The sequence below is a fragment of the Scardinius erythrophthalmus genome, assembly GCF_964197995.2.
Source record: "Scardinius erythrophthalmus genome assembly, chromosome: 23".
NCBI classification, from domain to species: Eukaryota; Metazoa; Chordata; class Actinopteri; order Cypriniformes; family Leuciscidae; genus Scardinius; species Scardinius erythrophthalmus.
Window position 1 is genome coordinate 10,502,759 of NC_138243.1, and position 23,917 is coordinate 10,526,675.

The 23,917-nt window shown below is 38.9% G+C and overlaps 1 protein-coding gene and 1 long non-coding RNA gene across 2 annotated transcripts; one reads left to right on the forward strand and one right to left on the reverse strand.

Moving 5' to 3' along the window:
* Positions 1–7,533: 7,533 nt before the first annotated feature.
* On the reverse strand, positions 7,534–13,311 carry LOC308683399 (eosinophil peroxidase-like; the record flags this gene model as incomplete). The annotated part of the gene is made up of 12 exons (XM_081353871.1): positions 7,534–7,750; positions 7,980–8,217; positions 8,370–8,540; positions 8,630–8,888; positions 9,007–9,167; positions 9,316–9,673; positions 9,768–9,974; positions 10,077–10,206; positions 10,292–10,424; positions 10,524–10,699; positions 10,791–10,884; positions 13,254–13,311. The coding sequence occupies 12 exons, from the start codon at positions 13,309–13,311 to the stop codon at positions 7,534–7,536; spliced, it is 2,202 nt and encodes a 733-aa protein (XP_081209997.1).
* Positions 13,312–14,952: 1,641 nt separating this feature from the next.
* LOC308683253 lies at positions 14,953–16,744 on the forward strand. The gene is made up of 5 exons (XR_014029238.1): positions 14,953–15,175; positions 15,696–15,749; positions 15,899–15,977; positions 16,355–16,447; positions 16,617–16,744. It is a non-coding gene; the product is annotated as an uncharacterized lncRNA (long non-coding RNA).
* The last annotated feature ends 7,173 nt before the right edge of the window (positions 16,745–23,917 follow it).

Sequence of the window (23,917 nt, forward strand, 5' to 3'; positions counted from 1 at the left end):
ACAACAGCACCCATCCTCGGGTTTGCTGACCCCAAGCTCCCCTACATTTTACACACAGATCGAGCACCTCGGGACTCGGTGCTGCCCTTTACCAGGAGCAACAGGGACGGAAGCGAGTGGTTGCCTATGCCGCACCACTCGTCAACATCATTGCTACAAGACCACTCGAACTTGTGTGCATGGACTTTCTCAGTGTGGAGCCGGACTCCAGTAACACCAAAGACATTCTGGTCATTACCGACCATTTTACAAAATATGCAACTGAGAATGCTAAAAAGACAGCCAGTCGCAACAAAGTGAGGTTTGACAAGCATGTTGTTGACTCCACGTTGAAGGAAGGCGACAAGAGTCTTTGTCCGAAACGTCCGCCTTAGAGGCAAGTACAAGTTGGCTGACAGGTGGGAGTCCGATGTGTATATTGTCCAGAGACAGTCTGGAGACGTCCCAGTGTATGTTGTGAGGCCTGAGAAAAGAGATGGTCCACAAAGAACTCTTCATCGTGACCTCCTGCTGCCATGCGGTTTCCTTCCTGTGACCTCAATCGAAAGTGAAACTAACCCGTCAATGGCAGTGAGACGACCAAGAACTCGACAACATCCTAAAAATGACAGTTCAGATGGAGCTGATGGGGATGAATCCCAATCTGACTCTGAGGAATATCACTATGATGGACACAGAAACCTAAGAGTGGAAATACTAGGGTTTGACCCGACCCCTGAACCCATAGAACACTTACCAGAAAGGATTGAACCGGAACCCTCCAAAGAGTTGACTGCTGTTAAGCAAGGTCCTTCAAACATAGCCAAAGCTCTTCCTAAGGATGTTCCAGTAGAGACTTGTGATCCTGCAGACTATGGGCCCTATCTTGCACCCAGCGCAATTGACTTTGTACACCGACGCATGTTTCATTCCTATTTTGCACCCGCGCAAAGCGCGCTTTTCCCTCCACAGAAGCACGTCGCTAAACTAGGGAATGAACTTGCGCTCCCTGGGCGGTTCAGCGCAAAAAAGGAGGCGTGTTCCGGCGCAAACAATCCCTGGTGCTGTTTTACTGTTCCATAAAACAATTGCGCCACTGGCCAGAAAAAACCTAGTCTAAAGTCAGTGGCGCGTTGCGCGTTGTTCATTATGCTATTTTAAGGGCGCATGCTTGAACATAATGTATAGCGTGCACAACGCGCATTCACTTTGATTCTCTAATCTACACAGAAGAAGCAGTTTTCATTTTTGCAAATCATATTATTACAAACGATAGATAGATAGATAGATAGATAGATAGATTGATAGATAATTTATTATAAAAGCATACATCTAGCTTACACATTTACCCACATTATTATATACCTGTTTAACCGAAGCTAATTTGGGTGTGTTTCTCCATCCCCAACGTCACTTCTCTCTCTTTTACGGCCGTGACGAGAGCGTTGCTCTCCTCGGCTGTGAACCGCTCCTGGCGCGCGCCTGGCAAATCCGCCGTTATAATAGCAATACGCCAAGGAAAAAGCGCGTCTGCTCTTAAAGGGAATGTGAGATGATGCTCTGATTGGTTTATTTCACGTTACGCCCAAACCACACCTATGAATAATGAAACTACTTCAGACCAACCCATTTTAGATTTGCGCCTGGCGCAAGAGTCATTTATCCTGCCGGGAAAATAGCAACAGCGCCGAGACCCGCCCACAAAGTTACTTGCGCTTTGTGCTTTGACACTTGCTTTTCAGATCGTTAAAATAGGGCCCTATGACTTACCTGATCCTGCAGACTATAACTTACCTGATCCTGCAGACTATGACTTACCTGACCCTGGAAACTATGACTTACCTGATCCTGCAGACTATGACTTACCTGATCCTGCAAACTATGACTTACCTGATCCTGGAACAAATGACTTACCTGATCCCGAAGAGAGCAGCTCAACCGCTGGACAGGAAACTGGAAACCTACCTGAGGAAGACCTGGATATTGTCCATCCTTCTACTCAGCCTGCTCAGGAGGGCAAAGAAAACACAAGTGTTATGGACCAAACTGACATCCAGACAGAAGGTGACTGTTCTAGAAGACCTGTGACATGTGACGTGCTTACTCGCGTCTCGTGAGCATAGACAGTAAAAGAAATGGACACAGCGACCCCATAGACTTCAACGGAGAAAAGTAAAGTCAATTAGAAGCACTCACTTCCTGATGGCTGAGCGTACTGCACAGACTCAAACTGAGCTTGACGACGTAGATGTGACGTGTGCAACCCGTCTGTCTTCTAGTAGCTGTGCCAAGAGAAATCTGAATCATTCCCTTCCGAATCTTGCAGAGACGGAGAGCGTGAGTAGGAGCTGTCCATGAGATAGGAGCAGGAGCAACTTTATGACTCTCTATGGGCTTCTCCCTTGACTTTATCAGACTTTATGCCTCCACGTCCCCCCGATTGACTGCGAGCTTCTCCTCCTGTCTATACAGTAATTTCCAGTAATTCCAGTAACTGAGTAATTTCCAGAGAGCAGACCCTGCTTCTACGGGGCCATAACGTAAGATAGAAGGTAATGGAGCCTTTTATACATTGTCGTGTTTCTTTAGAAATAAACAATGGACAAATAGAGTCTTTAAACGCCTCAGATGTAAAGTTATTCGCTGTTAAAGTGACGCCAAAATGAATGGGAGTCAATGGAATGCTAACAGGAGCTTGGTTCGCATTGCCGGCAGTAAGTCAGACTTCTTCCCGGTGCATGTTGGACTCCGGCAGGGCTGCCCTTTGTTGCCGGTTCTGTTCATAATTTTTATGGACAGAATTTCTAGGCGCAGCCAGGGGCCGGAGGGTGTCAGGTTTGGGGACAACACGATTTCGTCTCTGCTCTTTGCGGATGATGTTGTCGTTTTGGCCCCTTCAGACCAGGAACTTCAGCATGCACTGGGACGGTTTGCAGCCGAGTGTGAAGCGGCTGGGATGAGAATCAGCACCTCCAAATCCGAGGCCATGGTTCTTAGTCGGAAAACGGTGGCTTGCCCACTTCAGGTTGGTGGAGAGTTCCTGCCTCAAGTGGAGGAGTTCAAGTATCTTTGGGTTTTGTTCACGAGTGAGGGAAGGATGGAACGGGAGCTTGACAGACGGACCGGTGCAGCTTCTCTCGATTTACCGGTCAATCTACGTTCCTACTCTCACCTATGGTCATGAGCTGTGGGTCATGACCGAAAGGAAAAGATCCCGGATACAGGGTGGCCGAAATGAGCTTTCTCCGCAGGGTGGCTGGGCGATCCCTTAGAGATAGGGTGAGAAGCTCGGTCACTCGGGAGGAGCTCAGAGTAGAGCCGCTACTCTTCCACATCTGAGGTGGCTTGGGCATCTGTTCCGGATGCCTCCTGGATGCCTTCCCGGGAAGGTGTTCCAGGCGCATCCCACTGGGAGGAGACCCCGGGGAAGACCTAGGACACACTGGAGGGACTATGTCTCCCAGCTGGCCTGGGAACGCCTCGGTGTCCCCCCGGAAGAGCTAGAGGAAGTGTCTAGGGAGAGGGAAGTCTGGGCATCTCTGCTTAGACTGCTGTCCCCGCGACCCGGCCCCGGATAAGCAGAAGAAGATGGTATGGTATAGTATGGTATGGTATGGAATGCTAACAGCAGGTGATGGCTTGTAGGCCAATGGCGGCCCCCGGGGATGGTACGCTTTCCAGATGCTTGCGAGCAGCAGCGGTTGTTGCCAAGTATTCATTCCTGGGATCATCACCCACTAATAAAATGTTCCCTTTTCATTTTATCCTTGTCTACATTTTTTTTTTTTGTGGCCGCGGTACATTATAAATGTAGCCCAAAAAAACGCAACCTGTGACTCCGGAATTTTTCCCGCAACTCCTTTTTTAAAATACCCAATTGTGCGGGAAAACCGCTACCCTGGCAACCATGCAGTGAGTGATCCGTAAGCCGCAAGATGCGTGATTAAACAACAGGTGGCGGTACTGCACAAATTTACTTTGTGATCTAATAAGAAGAAGATACGCTGCTTCAATGCATCGCAGGCCAGACAAAACGCAATGTAGATTTTGTTCACGCTACACCGCTACTTGCTGCAAAAAGTAGTTAGCTACTGGAAAAGCTACACTCAATAACTCAGGGAAACAGATAAAACACCTCAAAATAAATGGAGACAGGTCAAGGAACTGATCAGAACACAAGGCTTAAATACACAGGGACTAATGAGTACTTTAACAAGTAATTTAAATCTCCAGGTGAACGGGACAACTAATCAGACACACTGGAAAACTGTGTGACAGGGAAACGTGGAAAAAAACACAATGAAAAATGGGAACCCTGACAGTTACTTTCCTGTACGCAAGATTTATTTTGCAAATCGAGCACTTTTTTGCCTGCAGCTTCAGTGGCTACTGCAATTTTAAAAGCAGTCTCAAATGACAGATTTGTTTCTGAAAGCAAATGTTTCTGAATCTGATAATCTATGCCACAAACAAGTCAATCCCTCAGCATTTGGTCTAAAGTTGATCCATAATTGCAGTCTTGCGCTAAGCAACGCAACTCCGCTACATACTCTGTCCTTCATACATTTCATTCTCTTCGTTCTCAAATCAAATTTAAATCTCTGTACAATCTCACTTGCCTGAGGATTGAAATTATTTTTGAGCATTGTTACCAGTTGCTGATAAGCCCTTTCACTTGGTTTTGTAGGGCTGAGAAGATCACCCTGTACATTTGTGGTCCCACAACACTTATGAGAATAGCTCTTTGCTTACTCTCATCTTTGATTCCATTAGCCACGAAAAATTGCTCCAGTATTTAAGAATATTCTTCCCATGTTTGAGCTTTTGCATCAAATGCTGCTAGTGAGCAAATCGTTCCTGTAGCCATAGTTCCTCTTCTTCTCTCTATCCTTTAGATTATGTATTGAGTTGAACTTGACACTTAACTTTCTGTTTGCAGCAGTTACTGCAGCAGACATTAACACTCCATGCCACCTACTTTGGACATCTTCAACTACCTTTACAGGTAAGAGAAGACAACACTTGTAATACAAAAACGACACCTAGTGGTAATCCAGGATATTACAAAAAACTTTGCAGGATTTACAATGCTGATGATCTTTAAAAGGCATCATCACAGTCTGTGAAAAGGGTCCATCTTTTCCATCACAGCATGAGTTTATCAGTGGCTGAGTTCTGGACTCTCACCAAAACTCCCATTATAATCAATGATTACGTCTACTCTGCACAATGAATCTCCTAATTAAATCATGTTTGCATTCTTAGTTATGATGAAAGCATTTGTGAATGTGCAGATATCCACAGATCACTGCATTCATGTCTGTCATCAGCTACAATGCTCATTGCTGCAACCTCTCATGGGAAGGGAGATCTTAATATGATGCTAAAATCAAAACTTCACATGATTATTTTCGAGAGCTGTAATAGTAAAAACATAGTCAATGTTTTCGAGAGAGTTCCATGTGTAATACTTATTTCATATGCAAAGATGTTAGCCAATCATAGCAGTGGCAGATTATACTGAAGTCTCACAGCAGACACATCCCTTCCAACAGCGTTTAAATCAGAGAGCTAAAATCTAAATTATTTCTAAATTATAACCCTTTATAATTGTACATTTTAAATAGTTTATTAATCATTTACTTACACCTTCTAAGTGATCTTTTGAACCACTGACAGTGACAACTCCTAAATAACTTGGTGTAAATTATGCAATACTTCATTTAGAAATGATAAATAGATCATTAATAAAGTATTAAAATACAATTATTAAACACATTATAGATATGCTTACAAATCAAGAATAAAGCATTTATAGCTGTATTTATAAACTGCTTATTAATGTCCATTAATGCTTTATAAATTATGAATTAACTGTTTACTAATGCTTAACTAACGATTAATAGCGTGCAGTTATTATAAAGTGTTACCATTTTTTATTTAAAGTCATACTAACATTATAAGTGCACTTCATTATTAAATAATAAAGACATTGGAAAAGTAGCAGATTTACAACTTGCATTTTATTGACTTTTTTTCTGGCTTTTCTTATCCGCAGGATATATGCATTTGTACACAACTGCATTTAGAATGAATGAATGAATAAATAAATAAATAAATAAATAAAACATTTACATAAAAGGAAAATAGTAATGAATTAAGTCAAGGCAAGTATCCTCTTCCCTTCAGCTAATGATAGCCTAATTAAGGTTGATTATTTCAGCAGTTAGCTGTACATTATAGTTTTTCTTTAAGGTCACAGTGCCCAAAGTCTGAGTTTCTATGCATGAGAACTGGAATTCATATACACCAGGAATGCTGGCAGAAGAACAACCCTGATGTTTGGTTATTTGGTCAATTTCAATTCATTTACATTTATTTACATTATTATTTACATTAATTTATTTTAGAAACATCAATGTTTACATTTTTGATTATGAAGAAGGCATTTCTTAAAATGATATATAAATGAGTTAAACGATGTGCATTCTTTAATTGATTGTGGAATAGAATTCCACCTATGCGATGTTCTGAATGAAAAAACAAATGACCCAACTAAACACAATCACTATAGCAGAGACCGAAAGGGTGGCGCCAACAGAAGAATTGGTAGAATTATTTCCTGCTGTATTAATGCGGGCTCCTGTGGGTCCTGGGGGTCCTGGAGGTCCTGGAGGTCCAGGCGGGCCTGCTACACCTTGTGGACCTGGAAAAATTAAACATTAGTGAAAACTAAAATATTTGATATTGATACATACAGAATATCATATTTGTAATCTTGGCTCTGTTGGTCAGTTATGGTATCTGGCTTAAATAATTAAAAAGAAAGTGAGGTTGGCGGCTTTATGTTGAAGGAATATTTAAAGGCCATGTTTGATGTATGACTGGTTTACCAGGTTGTCCTCGAGGTCCTATCAAGGAATCGGTGTCTGAAAGAAAATGCATATATGTTAAATGTTTGTACTATAAGCCTGACTGTTCACATTAAATGGGAAAAAACTATTTTAAACGTGAAAGAGGCCCCAAAGCCAAGCAAAACCCAAAGAAGCAGGCGAAAGGCAGAAATGACTAAACAGCTTACAAAGGCTTGGCACAGTTCATGAAACAGTGCTTGACAGTTGTGATATCCAAATCTATTAATATATGTCACTGCACCAGTACAGTGTACAGCAAAAAATAAATTACTCAAACAGTGTCCAGTTTAGATATTTTACAGTGAATTAATTGCCATTTAAGGTAAATAGGTCATGTGCACAACAACATTACTCATCTTTTTCCTTGCAATTAAGAGAAAACAAACACTTGTCTAACCTTTTTTCCAATGGTTGTAATGTTGATGCCACCAACACCTGGAAGGCCAAATACCAAATCACAGGTGAACCAAACCATGGTGACCATGCTAACAGATTATAAAATGTCTTAAATACCTGTTTGCCTATACTACCATAAATCAACCTCTACAAGCACATAAAAAGGCAGTAAGAAGCTTAGAAATTTGCAGTCAGAGGAAGAAGATTTATGTATGACCACACAGCAAATAATCATTCAAGAGCTCTAATACTGTGGTGCCTTACCAGTTTCAATCCAAGGGTTGAGGTCGAAGGCAGGGATATCCCCACAGTTAACAAAATCGGCTGAACTTGTGAAGCGGAAAGGATCTCTGGGAACTCTGCTGATTCCAGTGTTGTCACAGATGATGCGGGCCAGCGACACAGAGGCCAGTGATGCTTTTTGTTGGGTGGTAAACACTCCTTTGTTCTCCCACCATAACCTGAACACAACGTGCAACTTGGCATTAACACCACTCAAACACATGCTGTTCTCTTAGAATAAATCAGGGATGTCCAATCTTGCTCCTGGAGGGCCAGTGTCCTGCAGAGTTTACCTCCAACCTGCCACAGGACATTTACCTGGAGATTTCCTGAAGACCTTGATTAGCAGGTTCTCTCTTCCAGGAGAGGGATTGGACACCCCTGGACTAAATACACAGAAATCTTTACCTGTCACCCTCGCGAATGTGCTGGAACTGTGTAGAGATAAGGCAGGCAAAAAGAGAACCAACACGACCACCAGGAACAAAAGGCTCAGCAACACCTCCCAACCAAATGTCAATGTTCTCAGGGGTGCCATAAAGCTCAATCAGCCTGCGAGCCAATTCAGTGTTGTTCATCACCACAGCCAATTCTTGCTCATTCTGAGGTTCAGACAGTCCACAGAACCGACGCCATGCATTATAGCCTTGTGAGAAACAACAGATTAATACACGTTAAGTCTTCTAAAAAAACTGGAGTGATAATGCAGCATGAAGCTGAGTTGACGTCACATGGTTGGATTTAAAGGGTTCCAAGTGGTTTTTTGTTGCATGTTGTGTATGAATCCAGAATATTTACCTGGTATAGCGTGGTCACGGCTTCTTTGCATGTTGAGGGATGCCAAGTCCAAAGCAATGTGGGCTGTAAAGGCAAACAGTCTCTCTCTAAGAGCATTCACCATCATGTGGTCCTGCGTATTCAGTTTTGCTGGCCGACCAATCAGTCCACGCAGCAGAGGATCGATGCCCCCTACGCAAAAAGCAAAGTAGAAATAAAGTGAGCTTGAAAGAAGACAGATTTAGGTCTCTGTAGGTATGCTGCAAGCCCCACAAACTCACCCTCGAATATCACCCTCCATGGCGAGAAGAAGGCCTCATAGAGGGGCACACTTGAAAATTGAGGATGGTTCTGGTAATTTTCATCAAGACGAGGTATGATGGGTTGGATGGCCAGGTGGGCAAAACGGAAAGCTGCAGTGGCAAAGACGTTTGCAATGGTAGGGTCCACATTTTCATTGTAACCTGGATATTGTCCAAGGCGACTATTGTAAGCTTCAGGACCCACAATTATCGGCAAGTAGTCCTTAATCACCAAGATCTAAAAGAGAAAGGAGAGGTTGAATATATTAATATATATGTTGAATATATGTTGTACTCCGCATGTAACTGTTTGTGCTTGTGTTAATGCACTGAGTGTGCACATTGAGTGTCTTTACCTGGTTGTAGGCACCCACAATTTTTCTTGCCTCTTGATAGAGGGTTTCACTATTCCAGGTAGGATTTTGCACATGGAGGGCACGAGCCAATCTATTGTGCTCTCTCAAGAAAAGTGCATGTACTGAGGTAAGAGCAATGTTCTCAACAACACGAACATCCCCTGCACACATCAAGAGTTCATTAGCATTTGCAAATAGTAGGCATATACCACACATTTTAGATGCTGCATTTACCAATGACAACTAGGAAAATTCCTGATAATTGCATATGAAGGCATAAGATTTTCTAAGAATGAAAAAGTTACTGACCTGCAATGAAGCAAGGCACCTCTGTTAGGGTGGTGTCATTGAGGGTTTTACTACGAGTGGCACACATGTTACTTTTTACACTAGTAAAGGGCAGGTGATCTCGTCCATTATCCTTGAACTGATCGTTGACACGCAGAAGACCACCATCATTGGTCAGGTCTCGTAGTTCCTTTGCTAGCCCATCCTCATTCCCGTAAACCTGTCCAGCATCTAGGAAAGCTGTTAGAGCGTTGATCTGTTCCCGAACTTTGGGGACACCACCAAACATATAGGCGGTGTTCCCAGAACCACAGGCCGGTGACGAACGGAAGAAAGGGAGACAGGAGTCAGGACGCAGGCGTTGATCTCCTGGAGGAGCCTGTGTTTTGACAATAAGTATAGCATGAAAGATCATTATTATACAACAACAATAGTGAGATAATATCTGAAAGGAAGGACAATCTTTAACTGACCGGAATTGGGAAGCAGGGTTCAGAGCGCTCACAGCTCTCGTCACAGTTGAGGCCACTGCTGAAGGACCTAATGCTTGGTGAGGTGGGCGTAAAAGTCAGATCGTGGTCAACCCATTGCCCAAAGATGGTAAGCATGAAGGTAAAGTCATGATCACTCTCTACGTCAGCATCTGCAGTGCTTAGAATACGATTGGAAACCAGTCTGACCTGTAATCAATGAGGTAGACAGAATTCGGACATTATTAACTGATTGGTTAGGCCAAGTAGATTGTCAAGTAGACTTCTGTAAACTATTCATTATCATCATACCAGGGGCAGCGCTGCACCATTAAGCAATCTGTTGGGATCCCATCCTTTGGCCTGGGATATGCCATCCTCATAGACTGCAGGCAACCATCGGGCAAAAGGGGTGTTGGATGCACCAAGAAGTGGGTTATTCCTGGGAATGATAAATTTAGTTGTTTAGCAAGACAAACACTGAGTCTTTGATTAAGACACCTCTGAATAACGAGGGCAAGACAGACCTGTTGTTGCAGACATTGCTGGCAGTTCGATACTTGTTTATGTGGGGTGCGGTCCTACAAGAAGGGGGCCGAACTTGAGCAGTACAGCCTGTCAGACGTGTGATCGTGTTAAGCTCGTCTTGAGTGAGCAGATCTAGGGGAAAACACATAACAACAATTTATAGAAAGGAACATCAGTCAGTGATGGATCTTTTCTGAGCTTTGCAAGTTTTGCAACATGTTTTACTCATACCTGTAGCATTGATGGACCTCTTTTGTACATGATGGGCTTTCTCACTGATCAGTCTGAGCGCTTGCCCCATGTAGTCTGCGGCTCTCACAGCGTCTCGTGTCTTTCGAGCTGGCTGTTTCAGCAGACGTAGCTTGTCGGAAGGCTTGATGACATCTCTGCGCACCCTTGCTAAGCTCCTGGAAGAGGGGAGATTTATAAAAATAAAATGGATCAATGACTAATGATGGCACAGGAATATTGAGCAACATTCTTACAAACTTTACTCACTCATCACGAGAATACTTGTAAGCAGCATCTACTATTTGCTTTGCTTCCTCGATTGAATCTAGAATGAAACGTCTCCTGGCACTCTCTTCTTCTGCTAAAAAAAAGAAAAGGGTATTAAAGGGCACCTATTATGCCCCTTTTTACAAAATGTAATATTGATCTTGGGTGTCCCCAGAATGTATTTGTGAAGTTTTAGCACAAAATACTTCACAGTTAATTTATTATAACCATTTGAAAATGTCATTTTTGGGGCCTGTTTTAAAAAGAGCTGTCTTGGTGTGTACCACCTTAAATGTAAATGAGCTCCGGCAGAAGAAACACGAAATGAGAATGGACCAAGATGTCTCGGAATGGTTATTTGATACATTTATGTACTTACAAAGTTTTAATCGCGTCCCCTTTGCAATTATGGATGTGCAACACACACACACACACACACAAAATGTGATAACATTCGCGCAATTTTTTTAAACTACATACACACAAATACTGTGATAACGTTTGCTAAGTACAAACAATTTTTTTTTTTTTTTTTGTACAAACGAAATTATATTTATGCCAGGGGTGCTGTTGCGTCATGTTGACATTACTTGTCGTACAGGTGCTTATGTGGCAAATGTGAGAAGATGGCTACAGAACCAGAAAACATGCTGCAGGGAGATAGACGTTTATATAACGTTACTGTCTATATGGAGATAGAGCATGTATTAATTTATTTACATTTGTAATTGCCGCAAAAAAGAATACGTGACATAAAACTGTCTGACGTTGTTTGTTGAGACATCCTATGACGACGACAATAAATAGCTTTAGACGCAGATTTGTTGTTGAACTAGCTGACATCTATTGAAATGACTATTTGCTCATAAATCATAAAATACACTTACTTCTTCTGGAGGTGACGTTGGATCGCGAACAGTAGGGAACGATCCACACTTGAGGATTAACTTTAACCCTCGTTCACTAAACAGTCAGAAAATGATTCGCGCAAACATAAACGTATTTAGGAAGTGTAAGTGGCGCCTTTTCTTCAAAAATAAAATCCATCCGCTGCGTTTTCAGTGGCTCTGATGTCAATTAAGACTACTATGTCCATTCTTACATCCCACAACAGAACACCTACACTTCTTAGGAGACATTACCGGCTGTCGTTGAAACAATGGCGATGGTGTACAGATCACCGAGGGCGGGGTAACCACAGTGTCAATCAAATCACGTCGGTGGGGCTTAGCGCAATTCTACGTCACAGTGAGAGCAATCTTAGAACAGGGCGTTCTGAGACAGTGCTTATGATTTATTGAGATTGTAAAAAAACCACTGGGTGGATTTTTATCATTCTAGGGCGGTTTTGCTCATACACTGCCAACACACATTTATGTTCAAACACCATGTAAAAGTGAATTTTGCATAATAGGTGCCCTTTAAATCATCAAATCATTGCCCCAGAAATACTAATAATTACTTATTTTAGTGTACCTGTAATTTTTGAAAGGCCCCCAATATATTTCAAGTGAAATTGAAGTATGGAAAAGGATGTTTTGTACAAAATCAGGCCAAGATGAAGTTCGTTTTGGCAGTTCGAAACAGCTTTGCAAAGCTAACTTTCCAGAAAAGTTCGCTCCAGCTGGTAATCACCTTCGTACTACCATTGGTCCAAGGTGATTACGTCATAGGTTGGCGTGCGCAGAGGCTCCGTTTTTTTTTTTTTTTTTTTATAAGGAAATCTCTGGTTCATTTCTTCTGTTTAGTCTGTCGACGTCGGATGTCCGCAAGAAAAACATGAACACACTGGAGAGACGCTTTATAGAGAATTAAGTTGTACCTACTTTGGATAACATGAAACACTGACACCCTTTTTCATTAGGCTACTGTAAAGCTGCTTGATTTTAAGAAATCTATTGTATAAACTAAGTGATATATGAAGACTTAAGATGCAAAAGCCTCTTAGTCCGTCTAATGTTTTTCTTTAATATTAACATTTTTATCAGGCTCCTATGTATAGGTTTCTACCCAAGTACCGACATTTCTGAATGGGATGAGGCTGGGATTTAGTGAGTTTGAAGTGAAAGTATTTGATGTACTAAGTGCGGAGAGCATTCACTCAATATTATTATCTTACTTTTTAATAGGTGGCTTTTAGAGGCTTTCGCATCGGAGGTCTTCATATATAAACTTGACGTGACTTTACTGGAGTGCCGATTTGCTGAGCTCGTGCAAACATATCCAAGTTGTTATGATCAGATGCTTTTCTTATGTTTTCTTTAAAAAAGCTTGCTGTTTTCTATTTTTTGTTGTATGTTTATTTTGTTATTGAGAGGAAAGCATGCAGCACATATTTACAAATTCATCTAAAACATTGCGATGTTCGCTAACAGTATATCGCTGGTCACGTATTTTCAAAGCGAAGAACGAAAAACAACTTAGAGTCCTTGAGTATATCAGGGCCTTAACTGATAAACTTACCACCCATTGAAAGGGCACAACAGCACCCGACCACAAAAAGCAAGGTGCAATGATTCATTTCTGAAACACAAAGTGTGACCATTTGAAAAACATTGTTTATGAAAATTGCACTTTTTGTTTTATGCATTTCCTCAGTTTTGGAAGATAAATTCCTCTAGATTTAAGTAAAAGAAAAGTATTAAAATAAATAAATGTAACTTTTTTAAAAACGAAGTAAGATTAAAATGTTATTTTATACTGTAGTCATTTGAAGTATAACATATGATAGCAGTTTTTAAACAAAATAAATATGTTTCAATATTGTGCATATTTTACATTTGAAGAGACACAGGAAAAATAATACAGATTTATTGTGAAAGAATCTGAAAAATTTGACAATTAAAAAAACATTCTAGAGTGAGAAGTGTCTATACAATGTAACAAATAATTAGTCTTAAAAATACATTTGCATTTATACTTTGCATTTGCAATCAGCATCACAGAGTTTCACAACAACTACGTAAAAAGTGCAATTAAATTTATTTACAACAACAACAAAAAAAGCCATCTAACGATAAGGTTTAGATTGGTTGCATTTCTCACCTGGTTACAGGTCTCAGGCTCTCTGGTTCCGGACTCAAGGCTCTGAGAGTGTGTTGGACTGACTGGATGGACTGTGCTTTATACCGTCCTTCATCCTCACTCTGTTAAGCATCACTGAGGGAGTCCTAGGCGGGGCAACTAGTTTACTTCCTTCTTCCTTTTCACATTTACATGTGTGGTGTTTCTTTAATTGTTTTGAGGTGACACTTCTTAGTATGCATTAAGGAATGCAAAAACAATTAGCTACGTATTTCTGTACGCAATACTGTCTTAATACTGACACAAGGGGTAGTAGTTCACCAAAAAATTTAAATTCTGTCATCATTTATTCACTCATTAAACTGAAGAAAAGGAAATTATGTAGTTACCAAAATTCCAAAAACTATCTTAAATAGTGGTCAAAGTAAAAGTGTAAAACTCTCTTAGATCTCAGAATTACAACACAGGAGTTTGATGGGCACTTGTTGGCTTTTCTTTCATTGTCTGCTCCAGTTCATCCATTAAATAATAATAATAACAATAAATACAATAAAATGTTGTGTGTGTATATATATATATATATATATATATAGAGAGAGAGAGAGAGAGAGAGAGAGAGAGAGAGAGAGAGAGAGAGAGAGAGAGAGAGAGAGAGAGAGAGAGAGAGAGAGAGAGAGAAACGGTCACACTTTAGATTAGGGTCCAATTCTCACTGGCTAACTATTAATTTGGACTCACTATAATTTTCCTCAGTAAACTCCAAATCACTGCTTATTAATAGTTAGTAAGGTAAGGTTAGTAATTAGTACACTGTAAAAAAGCCAACTTACTGAAAGTTCTCCAAATAAACATAAAACAGTAAAATGAACTGAGATTTTTTTATTGGAAGTGTTCATGCATCATACTAAGTTGATTCAACAAATTCGTTACTTAAATGATGAAAACGTACAATGTTTTGTTGTTCAAACTAAATCGTTTTAGTTTTCATTGAAGTCCGCGTTTTTAGTTAGCGCGTGCGCAGTTTGAACCCTGAACGCATGCGCAGTGTGAGACTCGGCGGTTAGGTCTCTGTTTGCAGCTGGTGAGAAGCATAGACGGATGAGAAGTCGGTAGCAAAGTGCTGCCTTCAATTCAGCGTTTCTGCAGAATCACTGGTATGTATTAATCATTTTTATAATCGACTGTATGTTATTTGTCATATATGATGTTTTGTGCTCTTCCCAAACTGATGGCCTGATGTAATTCACCATCACTGTTTACAGGCCGCTGTTACATCACTACCAACTCTGACCAACTAATACTGGAAGAGGCCAATGCTGGTTATCCTGCCTATTCAATCCAGCGTTTCCAAAGAGTCACAGGTATGTATTAACGACACACTGACGGGAATATTGCTCTTTGTGTTGTTTACTGTTACCGCCGGCGCTCTCTGGAAGACTACATTACCCATCACTGCCTAGAACTACAGCAAACCACGGCAGCTCAAATAGCTCAAAATACACAGCACGTTTAGTTTTTTTTAGTTTTTTTCTCGTGGTGACTCTCCCTGCATTCCAAATGGCATAATGTTATGTATTTTAAAAATAATATTTTTTTTTGTGAATATTTTTTTTATTTTAAAGTAATTCATTAATGATTTAAGTAATAATTGATGTGCTATGTTATACATTTTTTAAGTAGAAATCCGTTTTGAAAGTTTAAAACACTGTTAATTACAATTACTAGGTTAGCTGAAAGAAATGTTGTTAAAAAAAATGGTACAAACTAAGACTTGACTTGGCCTTTAGGGACTTGAACATGTCTGGTATTTATCATTTTTATAATCAACTGTATGTTTTGTCATATCAAATGAGATGTTTGCTCATTATGTATTTACACCAGTTGAGGAGTTCAGAGAGAGATGGCCTGCCACCTGCACTTTTTCTAAAGGATGAGGTAAACCATTTAATAGCAACTGTTAATATTATTATTATTTTAATTATTATTTCTAAAGATTATTATTAATTATTATTTCTTTAGAACATTTTAGGAATACTTATAGTAGTAAAACTTTGTGGTGATTCCAACTGACCCGTTTTTTACAGATCTCCATGGAGTTTTCGTGTATCTGTAACGTCGACCATGAGAATCTACTTTGAATGAACACATATAGAGAGGAAAATAGTAAGTAAATAACTTTATAATATCAGTTATAAATATCATAAACTTTATTATGACATCAGTCTGTTTTTCATGCAGTTGTCAATTGGGAAACTGTACATGATTTATTGACAAATTTTATGATTTTACTTTTTTGATTCCACTGTATGTAAAAGAGCAATCTGTACATTCTTTAAAAAAATCTTTGTTATGGACCAAGTCATATGGATTTGGAATTAAATGAGGAAGAGTAAAAGATGACAGAATTATCATTTTTGGGTGTGCTGTAACATTTAACTCCCAAAGCAATAGAGATCCCTATGTTAAATTATTAAGAGTTAAGGTCATAGTGCATCTGCAGATTAAAATAATTCTTTTTTTTTTTTTTCCTTTCTTTTTAGGTGAGTGACATTACCACACGTCAGAAAACAGATCTTGAGGGATTGCCACTTTTCCAGCATGAAAACTCTACAAGTTTACCCAGGATGCGTCTGGTAAATTACCATTTTCATTTTCATTTCTTGGTCATTTTTTAATCTATTTATGTTTTACATGTATTCAGGTTATTTACACAACAACATAAATAATAATAATGTTGTTGCTGTTATTATTTTTAAATTTACACTTCAATTAATACCCCTATCTCATGAATTATTCTCCCAGGATACTGATCATTTAGACCACGGCACCAAAGATGTAGAGATCGGAATCCTTACTGTGGCTGAAGATGCCGCTGTTACATCACTACCAACTCTGACCAACTAATACTGGAAGAGGCCATTGTTCTTGAGGACATTACAGATCTACCAGCAGTATACGCTTGTTCGGACTCATGAATGCACTGAATATGGATTGATGATGACTGACTTTTCATTTTTGGGTGAACTGAACCTTCAGGCTAATGTTCTTTAACATGCATTGGTAAGTACCATGCTTTGAGTTAACAAATTCAAGACTTGCTACGATAATGTCATTGTTGTGCATCAGACACAAACTGTTTAAATAAAAAAAGTTATCTGACTCGTGTTATGGTCTGTCTCTTATTTAATTAAACTATTTAAATAATATATAATAAATCAATATAGGCCTATAAGATAATAGGCCCATTTGTGTTCAGCCAACTAAAAATACTTTGTTCTGTTATTCATTAGCTAAACATGACTATTTATGTTGAAGCAACTTATGACTTTAACGTAATCTTTTGAGTTGCGTGGACTTCAGTCCCTGTTTGTGGAGTTTACTCAAAAAAGAGCTTGCGATAAGTTGCCTTATTTTTTTAAGTTGACCCAACTTTTTTTTTTTACAGTGTACTAACAAACTGACAATATCTTTGTAATATTCATGCTAATTAAAGCAACTAGTTAATAGTGTGAATTGGACACTAAACTAAATAATCATATTCATACATTAACACAATTTATATTGTCCACACATTTTAAGAATTCAAGAAAACGAAAAAGGTCATGCAGAGTAACAAATTCAAATAAAGTGGGTTGAAACATTTGACTGGTAGACAGTGTATATTACTGTCACCATGTTTTTGTTTGTTTGTTTTTTAAACTTTTATAACATTTAGGAAATTAAAAAAAATCTAAAATAAGTTGAAAACTAAAATTGTTTAAATTGTTTAACAGCCTATTGACCTATAATCTATCACTGAGATCAGGAAGCACTTTTTTTGTGTTAATTTTTACCAGCACTCCACTTTATGACATCAAACCCCATGCATGTGATGAATCAGAGCCTGATTATGAAGTTATGATTTACTTTGCTTTCCTGGTCACAGAATTATTTCATGTAAAACATGCTGGCACACACAAGGGCTCTACCAGTAAAAATATATTTAATACTCGCCGTAAACCTATCATTTATCAAAATATTTTCAATCATTTGTGTTATCAGGTCATTTGTTTTTTGTCCAATTCACTACTTTTTACTGGGCACAATCTCTGTCTGTTTTTAATTTCTTTTAGTTTCTGTTTTTCAAAAATCCTCATTCCATAAGACTCTTTCATAATTGAGGTCATACACTGTAAAAAAAAAAAAGTTGACTTAACTTAAAATTTCGAGGCAACTTGCTGCATGGCTTTTTTGAGTTTACTCAACTTTTAAATCAAGTAGTTCACTTAACTCAATTCACTAAGTAAAGTCACATTTCTCCCAACTTAAGATCTTTTGTTCAGCTGATTGAGTTTTTGTAGTTAAAAAAACTTAGAAAATTCTAAAATTTCAACTTTTAATGTTATGTTAACTTAACTTAATAAAGTATGTTAAGTGGACTAAAAATGTGTTTTTAAACATTACAGGCTTAAAAAAATAAAACTACTACATTCTTGAAATTTTGTTGGAAGTTTTATTTCATAACAGCAAAAAACAATGTTCAACAGCTATACTTATTCTTAAAGTAATAAAACAAAATGCAGAAAAAACACTTTTTCTTTAACATTCAAAGTGTTATCACATTGACACGTTCTATGCGTAACATTTAAAATTGTTAATATGAAACACAAATGAGCAATGTAAGTGCAAGTTAAAGCAGCACGCTGACTTTTTGGGACTTTAGCTTATTTACTGTTTCCCCAGAGTTAGATAAGTCCATACACACCCTTTTCATCTCTGTGCATGCCGTAACTCTGTCTGACACACCCACCACTAGCCTAGCTTCGCACACAGACTGGAGGTAAATGATTCAAACTAGCATACCAATCCCAAATAAGTGACAAAATAACACCAACATTTTCCTATTTACATGTTAAGATTTGTATAGTTACAGCTAGTATAAATAACAAGGTCTGTTTTTTTTGTCACATATTGGGAGCAGTATGCTAGCTGGAGCCATTTGCCTCCAGTCTTTGTGCTAAGCTAGGCTGGCAGTGGATCGTCAGACAGAGTTACAGCACACACAGAGATGAGAAGGGTATGTATGGACTTATTTAACTCTGGGGTATACTGTGAATAAGCTAATGGCCTAAAAAGTTGGCGTGTTCCTTCAACGTTTGGGCTTAAATTGCTGAAACAGTGGCACAATGTTTTTCACAACCTCAAGTTTACAGTTTAAAAACAAGTCACAGTAAAATCTTAGTTTTGAGGTACTAGCAAAACAATGAGAGCTCATCTCCTTGAACACCTTCAATAACCTCAAAAGAGTATTTCAGTTTCTCTGGGTACTCAAAATCAAAGGCAAACAGAAGGCCAAACAGGTATGTGCACATGCAAGTTAACGTTTGGCCTTAAAGTGTTGACTGAGTGGCACAATGTTTATCAAAATCTCAAGTTTACAGTTTAAACAAAAACAAGTCACAGTAAAATCTTAGTTTTGAGGTACTAGCAGAACAATGAGAGCTCATCTCCATGAACACCTTCAATAACCTCAAAAGAGTATTTCAGTTTCTCTGGGTACTCAAAATCAACGGCAAACAGAAGGCCGAACAAGTATATGCAAGTGCAGGTTAACGTTTGGCCTTAAAGTGCTGAAAGAGTGACACAATGTTTATCAAAATCTCAAGTTTACAGTTTAAACAAAAACAAGTCACAGTAAAATCTTAGTTTTGAGGTACTAGCAGAACAATGAGAGCTCATCTCCATGAACACCTTCAATAACCTCAAAAGAGTATTTCAGTTTCTCTGGGTACTCAAAATCAACGGCAAACAGAAGGCCGAACAAGTATATGCAAGTGCAGGTTAACGTTTGGCCTTAAAGTGCTGAAAGAGTGGCACAATGTTTATCACAATCAAGTTTACAGTTAAAAAAAAAAAATCAAACAAAATGCAAGCACATTTCAAAAAATACAAAAAAAACTATGTACTTGCATCTTAAATGCTTAAGATAAATGCAACATCACAGCAATAGCTTATTTTTTAGGGACATTACCCTAGGAGAACAATGAGTGCTGCCCATCTCCATGAACACCTTCTCAATAACCTCGAAAGTGTATTTTAGTTGCTTCGGGTACTCAAAATCCAAGGCAAACAGAAGGCCGAAGAGGTAAGCAAGTGCAGACTGCAAATCTGCAGCATCTTTCAGTACAATTACCTCCTCCAACACAACAGAAAATTTGATGACACTGGGCAGTGTGCTGGGGCAGGCATCATCTTCAATTACAATAAGGATTCCCACCTTCATCCCTCTGGTCTGTCTGTCCTCTGGAGTCTTGTCCTGATGATAATAATAATAATAATAAAAAAAGAATAAATCAGTATCACTTGACACCAACAACAACAACAAAAAAAAAGGAACTATTAAGTAATTGATGTGCTCTAAATTTTGCAATCCCACCTGCAGAATCTGCAAGATGTTAATAATTTTATAAAGTACATAAATACACAAAATACAATTGGCTATTTTTCAATTTAGTACTGCCCTGAATAAGCTACATCACAAAAAAGCAATTATAATAACCAAGATGGTATATGTTCAGTTTCATTAAAATTCAAAATATTAGAGATTAACAAATTGCATACAAAATCATTGACTGAATCATGGTGTATTTGCAAAAATATACTTTAAATCAATAACTAATGAATAATCAAAACAATCTGTTTGTTGTTAAAGGAGAACTTCAGTCAATTTTAACATTGAGATAATTTTACAGTACATAGAACAGTGTACACTGTTGGGTACTGTCGAACAGTCGACCGAAAACAGGATGTAAACACGATGTGTGCTGGCTGAATTAACATCACTTTTATTCATATCTTTTACATCTAATGCAGTCAGTCATATTCACCATACTCCCTCTTGAAGGAATCACTCATAATGGCTGGGCACTTGAAATGTCAAATCAAGGATGTTAAGAGGCTAAAAGCAGGTTTAAAACTAGTCCCATTTAAGTCAACAGGGTGCAAATTTTAAAAAGAGGATAACACGTGTAGGCAACACTGATTTTTGACGTTGTACACTCCAAATTTACAAAAAAATAAAATAAAAAATATCTCCATGTTAAAATTAATTGGAGTTCTCCTTTAAAGAGGTTGTTCAGAGTAATTTCAACCTAGAGTCCTTTGCACTATGACCATGAGTCAAACACCCACCTGGGGGGGGTTTGGCTCAAGGTCACGGTGCAAAGGACCCTAAGGTTGAAATTACTCAGAACCATCCCTTTAACACAAAAATTCCCATTACCATGGCAAGATGATGTATAAGTAATGAAACATGACTCACCTGGCATGTTCTAAAAAGTGCTGAAGAGTCTTCTCTGAGAAACACTGGGAGACCTTCCAGGACGGTTTGCCTTCTATGAGACACAATATTTGTGGTCTAAAAAAAAAATGGGTACAAAACAACAACAAAAATATTGTAATGCACTGTTATTAATTTAATTTTGTTATGAGTTTGCATGTATTTTTTAAGTCACAGAGCCTCTGCTAATGAGCCCATGAATCAAAATAGATGGCTTTAATAGGAAATCAGTATTGTATGCAGTAAGTTCAGAACCAAAATCTAATCAGCTAGTGAACACTTGACATACATTGTCATAATTCTTCAAAAATATCTTCTGAAAATAAAATAGCAAATGGCTCTTATAAATCGTTTTTTAAAAACATCTATCTATTGGTAACTTTAACAAGTTACCTGCTGATCAAGCTTGTTGAGAAGATCTTCCATTTCGTTTCCAAATGCCCCCTTTCTTGCTCTGTACAACTTGAGGAGTTGTGGAGTGTGCTGGTGTATTGCTGATCTGAAAGTATCGAGGAGGTCCACACTGGTAATGCGTTTGAATTCATTACATAACTGTTGATAGAAATAAAACAGGTCTTGGTTGTAACATTGACTAACTGGCTTCAAATGGCTTACAACAGACATTTACAAGCAACAGAACAATAAAATGCATTAAAGATCATCTACACCCAAATAATTTCACTTCAACCATCTTCATTTTACCTCATTTGGAAGAAACAGGGCAGGCCATCGTTCCAGCACTTCAGATACCATTGGCACTACTTCCACAATCTCCTTTCGTCGGAGGGAGAAAGTCAAGCTCATTTTCTGATTGAGAAGCACTTCATTCTTGGTTTTCTTCTTCATTTCCTCTACCAAGAAGAGCCTTTCCTCCTCGAGAGAATCATCAGATTGGCCTGTAGGATGATCTGGCAAATAATTAACCTCTCCTCGTTTGGCCTTTTTCACAGCACCTGCTCCATCACCTCCTCTTTTCCTGTTGATACTGACTTCGTTGCAACCAGCTGAACGGAGTTTAGATCTGTAATTACCAAGTTTATACTTTATGCTCATTTTCCAGCCATCAAATCCTTTGCCATTTCCTGGCTCTGTAAGGCAGGGATGCTTCAGTACGAGTGCAGAAGCAACATCTTCAATTTCCTCAGGCCGTGGATATGCTTTCAAAGCAAATATTGTCTCTGCAATTTTTTCCAAAATGTGTGACTTCATTTCTCTTGGTAAACTTAAAGCTTTGCTTGTTTGATCATAAACGTCATTTCCTTTCTGAAGCCTCAACTCAACATCGTACGAGAAAGTAGGAATTGGAAAGGGTGAGGGCCACTGTGATGCACTTCTCATATTGCTCTGAATGATGTCTGATGAGGTCTGAGGAGAAGCAGTTGAGGACACACTGGCAGTACCAAGGGAGGAAACAGATTGTGTATCAGACTGATCAAAAACAGATAAATCTTTGTCCCACACAATTTTTAACACAGCCTTTTCTGCAGGCAGTTCAGAAATGTCTGATAAATTGCACAGTTCATTTCCAAAGTCGGGGTCCTCATATTGTAGCATAAACTCTCCCTGAAGCTGCAACTTCAACTTCAGCTCTGCTTGTAAATCATCCACCGAGGCCGGCAGCTGTGGAAGGTTGATTTTCCTAATGTTTTGGGGTGAGATGTAAACCCGAAGCAACATTTCTGTGGAGACAAGATATCCTAAATATTTTGTTTTATGTGTGAAAGGCATAATTACAACTTTACACACTAAGCTTGTGTAAACTACACCGCAAAACATGATTTTCTTACTCTGTATTTATGTCTTGTTTCTAGTCCAAACATCAAAATATTCTTAAATCAAGATGCATTTACTAGATGAGTGAAATGCCATAAGATATTAGGTCTTGTTTTCTGTTGAGTGCCATTGGCTTGTTCTAAGCAACAACTCACTTAAATTTGATTTATTTAAAAAGAAAACAAGACTAAATATCTGTATGGCCTTTAACTCATCTAGTAAATGCATCTTGATTTAAGAATTTTGTTGATATTTGGACTGGAAACGAAACAAAAATACTGATAAAGAAAAGCATTTTTTGCAGTGTATGAGAATACACGTGTGGTGAGCAGGACGAGATTGAGGGCCGTGAGAGAACAGCGTGAGGTCGGTGGTGTGATTATTGATGACCGACATCTGCATGTCTCAGCGGTCTTGTATCTCTAACGGAGGAGCAGAAGCATAAAAGTAGGAACTACGATCGTGAACATCTCGTCCTTCACTGTGATTACTCCTACTTTTATGCTTCCGCTCCATGAGAGATACAAGACTGGTGCATCACGCAGGTGTCGGTCATCAGTAATCACACCACCGGCCTAATGCCATTCTCTCATGGCCCTCAACCTCATCATGCTCACCACAGCAAGATTTACATATTGCAAGAAAATTTACTTTCTTACAAACTAATTGAAAAACAACAATAAAAAGCACTTACCTTTTAATGGAGGAAGACTTTTAGAGATACCAGCAGCTTTCCTCCTACTTTATATGCTTGCAGTGGGGTGGGATCATTCAAAGACTCCGGCTCCAGAATATCTATTGGCGTGTAACTGCTTTCAGTAAGTTCAAAGGATCTGTAATGTTCCAAATACCAGCATGACAGTTTTTTAGAGATAAATGATACATTGTTTTCATCAATCATAATACTAACAATCCTAAAGAATTCTGGCAAACCACTGCACTGGCCAGCAGAAATGACCATGTCCTTAACATATCTGACACCTTGGAGACGTACATCAGAGCTTAAAGAAAC